Source organism: Onychomys torridus, chromosome 2 (genome assembly GCF_903995425.1).
Source record: "Onychomys torridus chromosome 2, mOncTor1.1, whole genome shotgun sequence".
NCBI lineage: Eukaryota > Metazoa > Chordata > Mammalia > Rodentia > Cricetidae > Onychomys > Onychomys torridus.
Genome location: NC_050444.1, coordinates 141,973,271 through 141,990,854, shown reverse-complemented (window position 1 = coordinate 141,990,854; position 17,584 = coordinate 141,973,271). Strand labels below are relative to the sequence as shown.

The window sequence follows — 17,584 nt, the reverse complement described above, 5'->3', positions numbered from 1 at the left end:
CAACTTAGGAAGATGTTAGGGAGTCCATTCATTAATATGCAAATAATAAAAATTTGTAACATAATTTTTTGTATGATCTTTCCATTTTGAACTATATCTTAGCATAAGACATGTTTTCTTCAAGTATGCCAGCTCATAAAAGATGAAACAATGAAGTGTTGCCATTTTGCAGTCTCCAGCCTGGGATCACAGACAGCTCCTACTGTCCCAAAAGAGAGGCAATGGGACATTATGTGCCTTTGATGGAGACACAAAGCCCTGTCTATTACATGGTCTGGCAATTAAAAAAATGAAAAGGGAATCTGAGTCTGATTAAGTGTCTAGATCTTAGTGCCAATTAAAGAAATACAAGAGAGAAGGGACCATGTTAACTCAGGGGAGTGATCTGTAGAACTGAGAGTTCAAAGGGCTGGGGATAGCTCAGTCAGTAGAGTGCTGGCTGTGTAAGTATGAGGACCTGAGTTCAAGTCCCAGCACATATGCCAAATGGGTGCATTATTGGGACTCTGCTGGCCAGCTAACCTAGCCTAACTGGTAAGCTGCAGGTCCCAGTAAGAGATTCTGTCCAGTAAAACAGGTGGACAACTCTTGAGAAATAACATCTGACCTCTGGTGCATGAGAGACTCTCAGTGAGAGACTGTCTAAACAAACAAACAAAAACAATAGCAAAAAAAAAACAAACCCCAAAACCAAAAACAAACAAACAAACAAAAAAAACCCAAGGTAGATGGCTCCTGAGGCACACGTGAGACTGCCCTCTTGTTTCCATGCGTGCATGTGAACATGTACACACACACATGAACTCACAACCATGCATGCACACACATCTGTGCACACATGTGCACCCTCACAATCTTATACAGACATGCATTCACACACACACACACACACACACACACACACACACACACACACATCTGCACCCACCGTCTTATACACAGACGAATTCAGAGTACAAGAGATGTCTTATTATGAATGATTCAATTTAAAAAAGAAACCCCAGGAGGTAGAAATAGACTCCCAGAGATTAAAAAATGACTTGAGACCTGTCAGTCCATTCTGGTGCATGAACTCTTATACAGCTGTTCTTGTCTTTGTTAGCGATAACCATAGAAACATAGCGGACTTTTCTTAGGGATGCAACATCATGCTGGAAGTTCGTCCCTGAGCAGCGTGGTGGTGCCTAGAGAACAAGTGGACGCACAACCCAAGCAGTGCTGGCTAAGGATTGGTACTGGAGGCTGAAAGGGAAGAGGAGGTCCTACCTTGATTAGGTGATAAAGGCTCTATAACAGGACAGAGGAGAGCTCCTGGACCTAACTTAGTGCCTGGCACACAGAAGATGCCCAACATACATCCCTGAAGGGATGACATGCTAGTTGTAAACCAAGCTACTTGGACAGGACCCCACATTCAAAGCCCAGCTTTTGAGATGGGTGTTGGGGATCCAAACTCAGGTCTTGTTTATGTGGCAAGCAGTTTATTGCTTGAGACATCTCTCCAGCCCCACTGCACCAAATTCTTAGGCAGTTTTCCCATGGGAAATGAGCTTTACTTTTTTTGAACTTAAAAAAAAAATTACACATGGACATGGTTTGAAACTTTGAGGAGAGCCTCTTTTAAAGAATGAAATATGAAAGTACTCACTGATCTCCCTTTTTTTCCCCCTGATGTAATTCAGTGAGCCTGAATGTTTTCCTAAGTCCAGTTTGAGAGCCTTTGTTTTTAATTACCTCCATTGTCATAACTGATACATTTGTCTAAGTACTGTCATTTCTTTATGCTTTCAGTTTCTGAGACTTGTCTTTGGCGACAGGCAATATGCTTCCTTTTGTTTTAATTTCCTACTGGGATGTGAAAAGTAGAAAACCTGCTTTTTGTTCTCGGCGGGAATACTTGGAAGTCTTTCATAAAGACGTTTGATATTACCATCTCTGCAGCGTTATCATCCTAAAAGGGCAGCCCAGAACCTGGGTGTGAATTCTGGTGCTATTGCTTACAGGCTAGGACGGTGCTGGGCAGGTGACTCGTCTTCCTGGGCATCAGTAGGGACAATAACTACAGCCATTTCCTGGGGCTGGTGCTAGCCTATAATTACGTGACACCTGCCCAACATCTGTTGGGGCATGGTGATTTGGTTCTTCCTTGAAAGACAGACAACGAAGAGATGAACAAGCAGGACATCCGGGCACTGCCAGGAAGCAGCCCCCTGCACCTGGAAACCTTGCTTAGGACATTTCTGACATTCAACACACACAACCACAAACACTGCTCTTGGCCATACCCAGCCTAGCCACTCAGGTGCATCCCACAGCTGCTTTTGAGTTGGTTGAAAATATTCTTTCTCTGGTCCTTTAAGAAAACCTCTGCCCACTCCTGCTTTCAGATGTGCAGGTGACGATCTTCCGCCTTTCCAAATCTAGAAGCCATTTCCTTCTTACCCTGTTACAGTCTCTCCAGACTGGAGTGGCTCTCAGAATATATTAAAAGAGTGCCTGAAAGACCATTAGTGTCTTCATTTAATTGTCCACCAGGTGGGGATACTTAATTAAAAAAAAAAAAAAAAACACATACAGGAAAAATCGAGACAGAGATGCTGGTCAAGAAGCTGGGCACCCAGGCAGTGGGACCCGGACCTGTCCTCAGTGCATGAGCTGGTTGTTTGTAACCTGGGGCTTATGCAGGGACACTTTGCTCAGCCTGGAAGGAGGGGACTGGAGCTGCCTGTACTGAATCCACCAGGTTGAGCTGAATCCCCAGGGGAGTCTTTGTCCTGGAGGAGATGGGAATGGAGGGGAGGGGCTAGGGGGAAGGCGGGGGGGGGGGCAGCAGGAGGGAGGACAGGGGAACCCATGGCTGATATGTAAAATTAAAACACGAATATAATTTTAAAAAGAGCTGGGGCTCTCCAGGCCCAGATGGAAGGAGGTGCATGGTGAGAGCAGGGTCCTGGGCCCTGGCTCTCTCCCACTTGAAGGTTTTTAACTTTACTGTTCTCAAACATGTGACCTTTTCCTCCAAAGGGGAGTCACTCCTGATCTGATTGAACTGATGAAGAAATGGTCAAAATCAAGTTTGAAAAATCCTAACCACCACACCTACTGAGTGTTCTCTGTCTGCCAGCCATGCTTGCAACGACTCAGCTGGGAGTTCCTGAATCACCTGCCTTTTAGGGGTGGGGCTACTGAGGCACAGAAAGGCCACGTGGCTTCCCCAATGTGACATAGCTGGTTGGCTGTAAGGTGGAGAGAGTAGGTCTGCCAGTGACACATTTCTCATGGGAGAGTGTGTGGCAGGTTTAGACATCATTCATTCATTCATTCATTCAACAAGCAGCATTGACTGAGTGTTGGGCAAGTGTTGGCCACTCTGCAGGTGTAAGACTGTGAGCCAGGATGGTGTCCTACTTCAGAGAGCTACACACAATGGGAACACAGCAGATACTAAGGAGTGCTTGCCGAGACCCTTGGAAGATGGCTATCTTTTATCATCCACCCATCTCTTTTCTGTTTTTCAGTTGATGGGTGAAAAATTGGCTCATCCAGTGGCCCCTGGATGGTCCTTCCTATCTCACTCACCCACCTGTCAGCTGGGTGGCAAAGCCCCCCAAACGCCCTCCCCTCCTTATCCTCCTGGGACCTCTCACTTCTGTGTGTGGGGGGGTCTGGGTCTAAGGTAGGTCTCATAGGTCTCCATCCTTTGTCTATCACAGAGATGAGCGGGAACAGGTTTCTATTCTCAAAACCATAGCCCTTGCCTGTCCAAACAGCACAGCTGCCCTTAACGTACCTTTGGGACATGTAACATCTGTCTATTCAGAGTCTCATAGAACACTGATCTGTGTCAAGCCTTGCGCTTGGTACACAGATTTGTTATGAGCCCTGTCCTCAGGAGGCATAACACAGATTACTGTGTTTGAAATTTGCTGTCTGCTGGACCAAATGCTTGTCTAGGAAGTTTCAAAACTGTCCTGAGACACACGGCAGGGCTGGGCAGATGCTGCAATGAGCCTGGCACTTGCTGAGAGCCACGTGTCTTCCAGGTGGCCTGTTCTGCATCACCTCGAGAGTGACCACAGGCTATCAAGGCAGCATTTAAGGGGCACAGCTGTTGGAGTGGGGAGAGGCCAGGATGATAGGGATGACCAGATGCAGGGAAGGACAACAGGCAGCCTTGACAGGGTAAACTCAGTGCTGACGTCCCTGTGTGTGGGACTGCAGATCATCGGGACAGGAACTGGAAACCCAGGTTCTCACAGCTGTCGTGGTATCGTGAGCTCTGAGCTGAAAGAAGACACGCTTTGGTGGCTGATATTCCGGAAGGAGTTTTTCCAGTTTATTCTCTGATCACAGTTCAAATTCCCAGGCAAAGCATTCCCATCAGGTCTCCCACCCCAGTCTGAGGGTAAGGAGAGGCCCTGGGGCACTGGAGGAGAAGATGGATGGATGCAGAGATGGTCCACAGTGGTTGGAGGTACTCATTCCCTCTCCTCAGCCCTCAGGCTGACAGCCACTGTCCCAGCCTGTGGGCACTCACCTTCACAGCGCAGCACAGCGCTGTTCCACACCACGCTGCCCTCCTTCAGAACGCAGGTGATGGTCTCAGAGCCTTGCGTGCCGAGAAAGCCTTCATCGCACAGGAAGGAGATGGAGCTTCCCAGCTGCAGACTGTCGCCAAACCGCTTGCCATTAACTGGAACACCAGGATCTGGGCATTCATTATGTCGGAAGGCTGGGGGGCACAATGGGTGGGGGGGATCCAGGTCATGATTAGACTGGGTTGACACACAGATGGACAGCCAAAGAAAAATGAGTTGCCTATAGCTTCAGAACCCCATGGCTTCCTCAAGAGCTTGGCATGCTGGAAGGGATGCAAGGTGTCCCAGAACCTGTGACCCTGTGGTTATGACAGATAGAATCCTCTGGCCACACAACAGGCACATATTAAACTTGATCTTCAGCCTGTCTGAGCACTTCATTCTAAGGGATGCTGACAGATCAGGCCCTGAGCTGTGTTCTTCGTGGTAGCTAATTGTATCATGTCAAAATTCTATCAGGGAGATATGATTATCCTACTTTACCAGAGGGGAAACTGAGGTGCCATGCAGCTAAGTGGCAGATCGGTCTCTTCAGTGTCAAATCCATTCCATGCTTCAGATGGCTAAGGGATCATGAACACTGCTGAGGAGCTGGCTCCCAGTCCTATGACACTAATAGACACCACACACCATAAATGGGTGCCCTGGAATTAGCCCTGTCGCAAGCCATTGCCTTTATGCCCTTGCCTCATGCGAGGGTTGCTTCTCCTTCTGCCAGGCAATTGATAATGTGGTGAGCGAGCAGGGGAAGAGACGGGATACTATGAGTGATACCTGAAGCTTGCCTCTTATCAGTATGTGGTCCTGGGCCACCTTTGCCATGTTACTATAGGCCAGCTTCCTGACATATAAAATGGATAATGCACATGTCTTGCAGGGTTATTCAGGGTCATTCTGCAAGTTGACAAGAACATGATGGCCAAGGGTTTGGTGACAGCGTGGATTTCTTGAGTCTGAGTCTCCATCCTCCAAGGGATTCCCCTCTTCTCCCCCCTGCATGAAAGGATACCCTTTTCCCCACCTCTACCAAGAATATTCCAGGTCTTCCTCTACCAGATGATGCCTGGGAAGCTAGACCTCATATCTGCCTTACTGTGTGAAGGGTGCTAACAGGCTCCATCATGGCATGTGTGTGTACCATTTTGAAGTCTAGTTTCCAGGCCTCAGACATCAAGCCTCTTGATTTAACACAAGCAGGGCTGAATCTCTATACCCTTCTCTGCAAAACGCAAGGGTCCAGGTCAACCTAGATGTAGTCTCCCACTTGTCTTCATTAGGAACTAGGACCATGAAGTTGACACTGAGAGCTGAGATCAGTGGAGCTTAGGGCTTGGAAGTCAAAACCCTACCAGTCACATATATGTGCACATGTACAGACATGTATGCATACATCTCTGCATGCATGTGTACACACCTCTACAGCAATGATTTGGTGCTGTTTCCAACATCTGAGAGCATGCAAAGGCATGGGAAGATGAGTAACGTATGTGCTCCTTTTTGGAGCTCATGGTCTCATGGTAAATGGGTTTGAGGGCAGAGAAGCTAAAGGTCAGTGCCAGGCCAGCATGCAGATGAGACAGATAGAGAGGGAGGGAGAGAGAGAGAGACAGAAAGACAGAGACAGAGAGAGAGTCCTCTACTTCCTTCTGTCCCTATGTTGTTGGGACAGGAACTTCCTGGTGATACGGTATCCCAGGGGGGGTTGATTGTTTCCAATGAGTCTACTGCCCTGGACTGGGTATGGGGCTTTAGCTTGTGTTACAAGTGGCCTATGCCATAGCATCTACATTTTAAAGGGCAGGTGAGACAAGGAACAAGGCTTTTGTGACAAGGGCGGGAGTTGGGGTTGGGAGGATGATGGTCTGTCAGAATGCATGAGATGGACAAGCAACTACAGAGCATTGTGTGTATGTGTGTGTGTGCATGTCTGTGAGTGCATGTGCACGCATGTGTGTGTGTATATGTGTGTGTATGTGTGTGCGTGCATGTCTGTGCGTGCACATGTGTGTGCACACATGTGCGTTGTGTGTATGTGTGCGCACATGTGTGTGTGTATGTCTGTGCATGCATGTGTGCGTGCGCGTGCGCGTGCATGTGCGTGCGTGTGTATGTGTGTGTATGTGTGTGCACATGTGTGTGTGTATGTCTGTGAGTGCATGTGCACGCATGTGTGTGTATATGTGTGTGTATGTGCGTGCGTGCATGTCTGTGCGTGCACGTGTGTGTGCACACATGTGCGTTGTGTGTATGTGTGCGCACATGTGTGTGTGTATGTCTGTGCATGCATGTGTGCGCGTGCGTGTGTGTGTGTGTGCACATGCGTGCGCGTGTGTGTGCATGTGCGTGTGTGTGTGTGTGTGTGTGTGTGTGTGTGTGTGTGTACAGGAGCCTGAGTCAGACCCTACATTGCCCATCCTGTGGAAAGAAGCTGGCTAACAGCTCAGCAGGCCAGCTTCAATCTCACTCAATTCCCAGTCATGGCCAAGTTCACCAGGTTTGTGGCTTCCTGTGGCCTCATAACGGATTGTTGCTCCCTGGAAGCTTGCTGTTCCCAGGTCTTGCCTACTTCCCATGTCCACTGAATCCGGGAGACCAAAAAATCAGGAGAAAAAAGAAACAGCCACCCACTGTTGAGCTTCAGGTTGGGGTACAGGCTCAGGATGGAGACTGGCGGTGACAACCTCCATACCGGCCGTGAGAGGGACTGTGAGGGATGACGTATGAGTGGCTGCAATAAGCCTCTGGGAAAAGTCATGGAAACACAGCTCAAGGCTGTTGCTTCTGTTTGGATTATGGGGATGGGACTTGGGCAAGGCCGAATGTAGAGCAGCAGTGGTCAATAGGAAGCAGCATTTGGGCATACAGAAGTGGGGAGCTGAGGAGAGAACCCAAGGGCCTTTCTTCCCTAGAGCCTCCCTTTTCTAGGGAAAATCTAGGCTTCTTTATACCCTATGAGATATCTATGGAAATAGATGCTTATAGGCTGTGATGTCTCAGAAACAAGCAGCTGGCCTGGCAGACAGCTCTATGCTTCTTCCCAGTTGCTGGGAGCTGCAGCAGCAAGTGCCTGACCCAGCAGCAAGGCACACTTTGGAGCTAGCTCACTGCACTGATGACCCTCCATGGGAGCACCTTCGGCCCCTCTCCCAGGAGAAGCTCAGGGGTATGTAGAGTCGACTGTGACAGAGGGAACACTTACTGGTAAAGGTGATGTTGAAGCCCCTCTTCCCTGTGGAGTGGTCAGTCTGGAACTCTAGACGGGCCACGTGGCCACTGCTGGTGATGGAGGAGGGGAGCTGATTTCCTGAGAAGGTACCAAGAACTGGGGCCTCGGCGGTGGCTCCATCTTTGATGACTAGGAAATCAAACTGAGGCTCCACATCGATGTCATTGAAGGCCAGATGGATGCGGCTCTCAGGCCGGGCCAGGATAAGCCAGACGCAGTGGAGATGGTTGCCATAGTCTTCGGGGTAGTTGGGAGACAGGACGATTCCAGAGGGGCTGGTGAAGTTGAAGAAACAGGAAACTGAAAGGGAAGAGCAGTGGAGGTCAGGAGGTACCCCCCATATTTTGCAGGGGCCTCTGAGGGCTGGCATTGGGAGCATTTTCTTAGTCTTTAGATAAATAGAAAGAATGAACGACACCAGGGTTGGGCTGGACTGGCTGAGCTCGAGGCTGTAGGTGGGAGGCATGCTTGCTTCCATGCTGGGTATAGCATTGGAGTGTCCCTTTGGCAAAAGGCAGATATAGCAGAATTGCTTTTTTTTATTAGTCTTTCTCCCTTCAACATGTCCACCCTAGACAGCTTTTGCTGCCCTTGGTCCCTTGTGCTGGGGAAGAAGCTGTCATTCAAGCAGACTTGAAGAGGCACACCCTTGACCCTTCTCAGCCTGGTTTGTAGTAGGAGAAAGGACATGGCTTACTGATAAAGGGGTGACAATCTCCCAATAGAGAGGGCCGCGTCCACCTCTTCTCTCTAAATACCTTTGGTAGGAGAAGATTCATGTCACACCCACAGGATTCTAACCCCTTCCAACTACAGCCACACTGGGCTGATGATGCCATATTTCAGAGGCCAAAGCTTTTGAAGAACAGGGGTAGGGGCCTGTGACTGGGTCTAGATGCTCTGCTCACTTCCTCTCTCCCCACTCTACTCTTAAGGATCCACTCTGATGGAAGTCTTGAGCCATCCTCACGCCACTTCCTAACAGACCCCACCAGGAAGTTTAGGGAGGACACAGTAATGCATGGAAAAGCAAACCAACGTACTAAGCCAGAACTTAAAAGGAAAATGGCAGGTGGAGAGGAAAAAGAACTGCAGTAGTTATGATAAGGGGAACACTTCATTACGGAGTAGAAGTTTTTCCATTACTCCAGGAGTGTCCCCAAGTCAGGCAAAGAGTACACTCAGAGGATTTAGATGAGAAATTAGAATCACTGTGCAAATGTAGTGCACACCACTAGGGAAAGCATAAAGATAAAACCCATTAAAAATCCACATCGATGAGGCTGTCTGTCATAGGAGATCACACATGCAATCATTGTGCGCTGCTAACTAAAGACGCCATCTTTTTGGAAGGGAGTGTATGATCTCTTAAGAGTCACAGACCACTCCACATTCCAACTCTGTAATCTCTAGGAATTAATTAAAAAAAAAAAAAAGAGACACGGGGACAAAGATGTTGAGAATGACATAATTCTATCACAGAGGAAAAATGCCAAGCACCTATATGTCAGCCCAATAAAGGGAAGTAAATTATAGTCTTTAATGTGGAGCAGTGTGAAGGTAATCATTAAAGTGATAAATACGACCCTGTGGAAAGAGTGTTAACTATCATTTTAAGTAAAATAGTGGGTCATAAAATTATACGTGTACTTTTGATGATAGCTATTAAATGCTTGTTTTTATATGGGTAAAGATTGGACAACAGCCCCCAAATAAAAACTGTATTAGGGTTGTAGGTTTCTGGGTGACTTCTTTCCAAATGAAATTACATTTAATTTTTTTGTGACTGCAGGAATGCTGCAGGCTCATTGTAAACAAACAACTCTACAGAGGTAAAAAGGAACGCAGGCCACTGTGTAAGTCCCCTTTTAACACTGACATTTATCCACGGTGTTAATGATACTGAAACTTAGGGAGCAGGGGAAGTGGCCCAGTTGGTGAGTGAGTCTCACAAGGACCCCAGTTCCATCTCTGCCACCCATATGAAAAGCTGGGTATAGTGGTGTGTGTTTGGAGGGGAAGAGAGGATATCTTCTGGGGTTTGCTGACCAACCAGCCAAGCCTGAGCTCCAGGTCCCAGGGGGAGACCCTGCCTCAAATAGCAAGGTGGATAGCACTGAGGAGTGATACCAGAGCTTAGCCTCTGGCTTCTATACATATATGCACGTGTGCACGCACACTTACCCACCCACCCATACATACCCACAAACCAATGCGCCACTACACAGATACCAACATGCACACACACTCCAACATATACACACACAAATAATACTGATGCTTAGATGAATCTATTTGAGTTACTAATTAGAATAAAGCCAAGATGAAAAATAAAATCAAGTTTGCTAATTTAAAAGACAACAAACACGCAGAGGAAGCATTGAGTGGGGTTTCAGGCTGGTTCTGCCTGCCCCACTCATGTCCTTTTCTGAAAGAAGTATGTCTTTTCCAGCCTCCACTAGAAACATTCCCATTCAATTCAGCAAAAGGGGCCTGGACCCTAAGATCCAACCAGTTCATCCTTGTGATCACATTATTGCTTACGTATAGAAAGAATCTGTGCCAGGGGGAGAGAAGGCCATAAAATCGCATTCAGGCAGTGCAAGATAAAGTTGATGGTGGTGATTATTAGATATTATTGAACATTTACTAAGTATAGACACCGTTCTAAGCACTTCCATCCAAGACTCAATTTAGTCATCACAGTAACACCATAGGGTGGGTACTGTTACTAACCTCATTTAAAACGGAAGCCACTGAGTCACAGAGAGGGTCAGAAGCTGGCCAAGGCCACACTAGCCCATGAATGGCAGGGCCAACCTTCAGCTGAAGCATTCTTACTCCAGGAATGAAGCTCATAGCCACCCCTTCAAACTCTCTGCTTTGACTATGAATCAAAGAATGTTCACGGGGTCTGAGTCTGCCAGAGGAGTCACGGAGGAAGCTCCTGGCACCTGCAGATCTACCTGTCGACCCCAGGCATGACATTAGCAATGAATTGGGCTAAACAGGGATGTCCACACACAGCCATGCTGTCTCCAGATTTGGGTGAGTTCAGGAGCATCATATAAATGATATCCAAAGGTAACGACCTTTGAGACAGACAGGAGACAGTCACATGGTCTGTTAAAGATGTCTAAGATGGACTGAAGACAAACAAAACAACAAAAAAACCCAAACCAAAACATCAACAACAACAAAATCCAAACCATAATTTCTGACAAACGATGAGCTGGGCCCAGGAAGCAAACATGTGCATAAACAGACTTGCTGTGGGAATTTAATTCCCAGCACCCGAGCCTGGCATCACCACGCTAACACTGGACTCTTTTGCCTTGTTTCTCCATGGTGCTGGGAAGTGAACTCAGGACCCCTCACATGTTAGGCAGACATTCAACCACCAAGCTACATCTCTAGCCCTTAGGGGAACCATCTGGGACCCCAGCAGCAGTTACATAAGACAAGTTAGCTCACCTTGCCAATCATTTTGACACTTGGTCAGCGCATTATAGACTTACTCTCTTCACTCCAATACACAGCCCCAGAAGATGTTCCTCAGAGCAGAAATCTTGTCCACTTGATTCTTTGAACTTCTAATGGCTCTCATAGCATCTGGCACACAGTAGGCACTCAACTAATGCTTACTGAATTGATTCAATGAGCTCATACATCCTGAGAAGACGGTGACATCAGGACATCCGCCTCACAAGCCCATCTCATTCCCAAACACAGGCAACTGGACTGACCAAACTCTGGAAATAGATGGATACCTGAGTCAACTCAGGAACCCACGGGAAAATAGTGTGGCATGACCCTCAAGCATTTCTCTGAGACAGGGTACAAATGTGGACCCAATATAAAGCAGGGTACAATCCATCTGAACTGTTAGAACCAAGATAACAGAAAGCTGCTTTCAGATGTCAAGGGTTTCAGGAATGTAATCTTCACACAAATATCATAAAAATGCCATTTGGAGTTTTTATCCCCCATGCAATGAAGAGAGGAGTCAAAGTGAAGAATTCAAGTACCAGCAAGGTGTGGTTCATAACAAATAAAAAGTCAGCAAAGAACAAATACAGTAATGAATCTGGTAACTGCTATGAAGGTGGTTGTAAAAAGGAACGTGAATGTAACAAATGTTCCTTGGAAGAGAACACATACAATATCATTCCAGTCAGAACCCTTGGGTAAAATAATTCAGAGTCTACTGATACCACGGGGAAAGGTGGAGCGCAGAGAGATGCTAATTTCCTCATCTTGCAAGAAAGTCTGTTTTATAGTTTCTGTGGTTAATTAGAGAAATATAGGTTAGAGCATGTATTTAAAGATGTTAAGTGTAATTAGTAATAGAATATGAAGTAGCTTATCTTCAAAATTACCGAAAGGGGAGAAAGCAAAAGCAGTCAATTTAGAAAGAAAAAAAAAAAAGTGGAATTCAAAGGAAAAACCACAGATGTTTTAAAGAGAGGAAATGCAAAGCAGCCTGTTTAAAAGGAAGACAAAATGTAATTTGTAACAACAAATGTGGACAGGTTTACCTGCTAGTAAGACCACTCCCTCACCTGGGGAGGAAACACACAGCTAAGACAAGTGACCCTGAACAGTGGCAGGAAAGGAAGGACTACCCAGCCTTTACCCTGGAAGAAGGTTCGGGTTCACCCAACGCTTGGGTCCCCAAATACCGCTTTCAATTGGTTGAAGGAGTCTAGATATTAGGGTGATCTTCAATAACATCCTGGGTTTTAAAGTCCCTGGGGCTGGAGGAATGACTCATGGGTAAACTGCTTGCCATGCAAGCAAGTGGGGAGACTCGAGGTGAGATCCCAGCATCCATAGACAAGCTAGGCCCAGCAAGTGCTAGGGGTGGGGATGGGCAGATCCCCGATGCTCATTGGCCGGCCAGCCTAGTCAAATCAAGGAACTTAAGGTTCAGGGAGAGGTGCTGTCTCAAAAATAAGGCGGAAAGTGGTTGAGGAAGACATCTGAAGTTGACCTCTGGCCTCTACGAATGTGTACCTGCACACATCCATGTACACACACACACACACACACACACACACACACACACACACACACACACACAGAGAGAGCTTTAAATTTAACACTCAGCTCTCTCAGTTGTTATGTTACGCCTGGCTCCTGATCCTTCTTTAAGGTCAAGAGCCTTCTGGAGAGCTCCCAAGACATTTCTCCTCACACTCTGAAAGAGACAGGGCTGATTAACTGACACTATTAGAGCAAGAATATGGCCTTTCAAAGCTCTGTCTTTCAACTCTAAAGACGACCCAAGCCTGTCTCAGGGAAGGCAGGCAGAGGAAGTGTTCGCTGATCCACAGAGCTCCACCCTTCTTGCTCTGGAATATCACACCTCCGTTACATTATCAGGAATGGGAGGAGCTGGTTTCTCAGGGTCCTGGAAGAGGACAAGTTACCCCCCCCCAAAAAAAAAACAAAAAAAGAGCTGCATGGCATGTCTCCAGCAGCCACCCATCTTAGAAGAGGGAGAGACAGGAACCCTCCGCCACCACAGAATAGTTACCAGGTTTGGTTTGAGAATCTTGTCCTTGAGCAAAGCTTTATGTCAGAGTGCTCTCACAAGGCCTAGACTCAAGAAATAACAATGGAAGGAAACTCATTAACAACTAGGTGTGTAATTACTATACATAATCAGAATTTAATATTGATCTTGAGTGGGAAATACGAGAGGCTTGATAGAAAATTCACCGTGTTTTCATTCTGGTGTCCTTCTGCTAGCTTCGCTGTTTTCAAAATGCCAATTAAAATGGATGGCTGATAAAGCCAAGGTTGCCTTCACTAATCCTGACAAAGACTTAAAGGCCAAAGATGATATTTACAGCACGGGTGGGAGGATTCCAGAATAAAGACATGTCAGTTATGATTTTGTGTGCCCCAAGGCACTGATAGAGACACAATAAAATATCTAAATCTGAGGGCCAAAAAAAAAAAAAAAAAAAGGAAGATTCCAAAGGTACAATGGTGGGTGTGTATTAGATGATGCTCTGTGGCTTTTAAACAAAACCTTTTTGTGTATTTGAAACATGGTCTCCCATATGCCAGGCTGGCCTTGAACTCCTGACACAGCCAAGGATGCCCCTGAACTTCCGACCTTCCTGCCTGTATTGGGAGGCATGTGAGACCATGCTTGGTTTCATTTGTTTTTCTGATCCATGACCTTGCTCTGTAGCCCTACCTGGTCTAGTACTTGCTATGCAGGCAGGTTTGTCTAAAACACACGGTGATCCTCCTGCCTCAGCTTGCTAATGCTTCACACAAGCTTGTGCCCTGATGTCTTCTTGAAAAATGACCTTTCTCGATGCCCACAGAATATTGAAAACATGGACCTCACATTAGACTGCAAGGCTAGTTCCGCAAATTCAGCCACGGAATAAAACCTATTGTTTTGTTTGCAGGGAGGCAAATGTCACCAAGGCTAAGGACTAGTCTGTGCATCCTTTTGGCTGCTGTGCTATCTATAGGACAGTGAGTGACATTCAGCAGGTGCTCCATCACTCCATCCAAATTCAAAACTCAAGCTCAATGGGAGCAACTCAAAGGCCACTGCACAGACAAGTGTAGAGCTTGGAAGAAAGGCCCGGTGACATTTACCTCTGTTCTCTGATAACGTCATGAAGTCAACAAGGAGAGAGTAATGAAAAATGCCCACTTTCTTGGAGCCTTCAAATAAGCTTCTGAGTTCAAAGGGGAAAGAAGAATGGAGCTGTCAATACCAATGCCTCTGTGGTGGTGCTGCTGGCCCAATGCTGAAGGGAGGCGGTGGGTTTCACAGTCTTGCCCATGAATGAATAACAAAGAAATAAGAAGGAAGTGAATGCTTCCATTGAAAGAGTTACAAAGAGGATAAGTAAACAGAATTATAAGGAGAAGGGAGAATAAGTTCAGAAGAGTTAAGAGCAGGGAGAAATGGCTGGCTTCTGAAAAGACAAAAAATTTTCTGGCTGATCTACTCCAAAAAACATGGAGTGTAGTCTATATGTTCATATGGGTCCATATTAGCATGTGTGCATGTGTGCACACACAACACACACACACACACACACACACACACACACACACACACACACGTTTATATACACAGAAAATGAAAGGAGAGGCTCTAATAAAATCCAGGTGATAATCTAATCACAAGAGATAGTATCAACATATTAATAAATGCACAGTAGTGACACAGCAATGGAGGATCTCGCAGGCAAATTTGAATAACCAAAATGAATGTGAAGGAAAGATCTGGAGGAGTGTGGAAACTGCTTAGTGGGTGGGGCAATTTCAAGGCCAGTGCTTCACAGTGTCAGACACATTAGTCATATCTGAGCAGTTTAAACTGACCCTGATAAAAGATTCCCATGACAGTGGAAGGATGATGTGTATGTTCATTCCCGCCTCCTCACACATGCCAGATGCAAAGTGTCAGCAGTTCACCTTCAGCCCAGGAACACAACCCTGGTCCAGAAAATAAAATACAAGCCCCCCACCCTCAACACACACACACACACACACACACACACACACACACACACACACACACACACGAACAAATCAGAGAAACAATACTCCAGTTTAGAAAGAGGTGACATTGTCAAGGCCACAGTTATCCTGTATCATAATATAAAATAAACTCAACTCCAGGTAAGATCCACACAGATTATTTATTCTGGAACTTATAAAAATGTTTTGCCTGTTAGAATAAACATCAAAGTAGCCAAGCTCTCTGAGACCAGCACTGGTGGCATACAAGGTGCTAGTTGGCATTTCAAGAGTGTCATCACCTCACTAAGAGTGTCCTTAACAGCAGTGGCTGAGGGGCAAATGTTAGAAATAATCCCATTTTACAGACACATAAGCTGAGGCTGAGAGCTCAAGTAGCCTGCTCATACTCACACAGCCTTCATGAATGGGGCTGGAACAATGAACTCTGTCATGACACCTAATTCTTCCCAGTGGTGGGGAAGGCTTGCCACGGCAGACACGGAATTTAATGTATTAACACTTGTTATAAAGCTACAACAATAATAATAATAAAAACCCCTGTATGAGTTGATTATAAATCCAAGAGTGATGTAACTGGATAGAGGAAGTCCACAAATAGTGTAGGAATGAAGCATGCAACCAGGGTGGGTTTAGGAAGACAAGATGCCCAGACTAACCAGTTGTTTTCACAGCGGGTCCATATCTCACTCTGCATCACAGTAACACTAGAAGAAACTATTAGACGACCCTGCTTGCAGGTGTGGGTGTTGAGGAAGATAATTTTGTTATCCTGAGATGAGAGGCCTAAGAAAACAAGGCAGAAGGGTCTGGTTGTGTCTGTTTAGAGGCAAATAATATTAGGAAGATTTGCATAAGTTCTGAGATGGGAGAGTAATTTCTGAACCTTATTCCAAAGTCAGAAATCATAAGAAACAATTATTACTTCAGACAGAAGAAATGGGAAACTTTCGCATTTCAAAAAATGACTATAAACAAAAGCTAAATGGTGAGGAACAAATGGAGGAAAAAAAAATCCATGTGTGTTATCACAGCTGGGCACTCACTCCACTTCATATACAGAGAACTGCAAGTCAATCAAAGAGACTTGGAACAAAAATACTGGCCAAGGAAATTAAAAGGCAACTCACAAAATAATAAAGCTGGCCCATGAAGAGATAGAAAAATGTACATTATCATAGAAAACAAAAGTGCTAAATCCCAATTGTTGTACCAACATACAAGGACATACATGGAACTCTGCATGAAAAATAAGGAGGGCTGGCCAGGCTGAGGTATGTAGCTATGGGTGAAAAGGAGAAACAGAGTGCATGCACACATATGGACAAAAAGGCTTCCAGGGGAGGAATGTTTTACTTCTTTGAGACAGTCTTGTGTAGATCAGGCTGGCTTCAAACTTAGCATTATCAGGGGATTTCCCTGACTTTCTGATCTTTCTGTTTCCATCTCCTCAGTCCTGGAATTCCAAACCTGCACCATCATACATTTTATGTGGTGTTGGGGACGGAACCCAGCATGTCATGCATGCTGGGCAATCGCCCTTCAGAGCCATGTTCCCAGGCCCAACAGAGGCATTGTTTTATTCATTTTTTTATTTGTTAGTGACACTAAATATATTTGAAGGTCTTGAAACCTTAAGCCTAAACATAGGTCTGTTAAATCTTTTTTATCTTAAGTTTTAACTACATATATATATATATATATATATATATATATATATATATATATATATGCGTGTGGTATGTGCATGCATGCAGATGTGCACAGAGTCCAGAGAGGTTGGATCCCCTGGAACTGGAGTTACAAGAGGTCGTGAACCACCTGATGTGGATGCTGGTAACTGGACTTGGGACCTCTACAAGAGCAGATGCAATCTAAACTGCTGAGCCCTCTCTCCAGCCCCTGAATCCTTTTCTTGAAGTATAATCTATAGTGGTGTTTTGATGAGAAAAATGCTGGATCATCTCACACCAAAAAAGGGAAGGATGGAGACGGGGCTGGGGGGAGATGCTATGGGGCTGTATAGCCTTGGTGTCTTTAGCATTAGAAGTTGAGTGTGTTGTCTGGGAGGCAGAAGGCAAGGTCGTCCTCAAGGACACTGTGAGGGCTGGGGTGGGTTTAGGGCAGCAGAGGATGCTCACGGCAGTTCCCACAATCCAGTGGAGAACACAGATGGATTGCTGGGCACTGTTGCAGGCCTGACTGAAGTTGGTCACTGTGAACTTACAGCAATGCC

General features: G+C 46.0%; 1 protein-coding gene across 3 annotated transcripts in view; it reads right to left on the bottom strand.

Annotated features, from left to right (window-relative positions):
* Positions 1–17,584, bottom strand: part of Csmd2 (CUB and Sushi multiple domains 2) — a 572,883-nt gene that overhangs the window by 187,462 nt on the left and 367,837 nt on the right. For all 3 annotated transcript variants that reach the window (XM_036179375.1, XM_036179376.1, XM_036179377.1), the window contains 2 exons: positions 7,798–8,124; positions 4,538–4,732 (listed from right to left, as the gene is read on the bottom strand). In XM_036179375.1, coding sequence (XP_036035268.1) covers positions 4,538–4,732; positions 7,798–8,124 — 522 coding nt within the window. The remainder of the gene's footprint in view (positions 1–4,537; positions 4,733–7,797; positions 8,125–17,584) is intronic.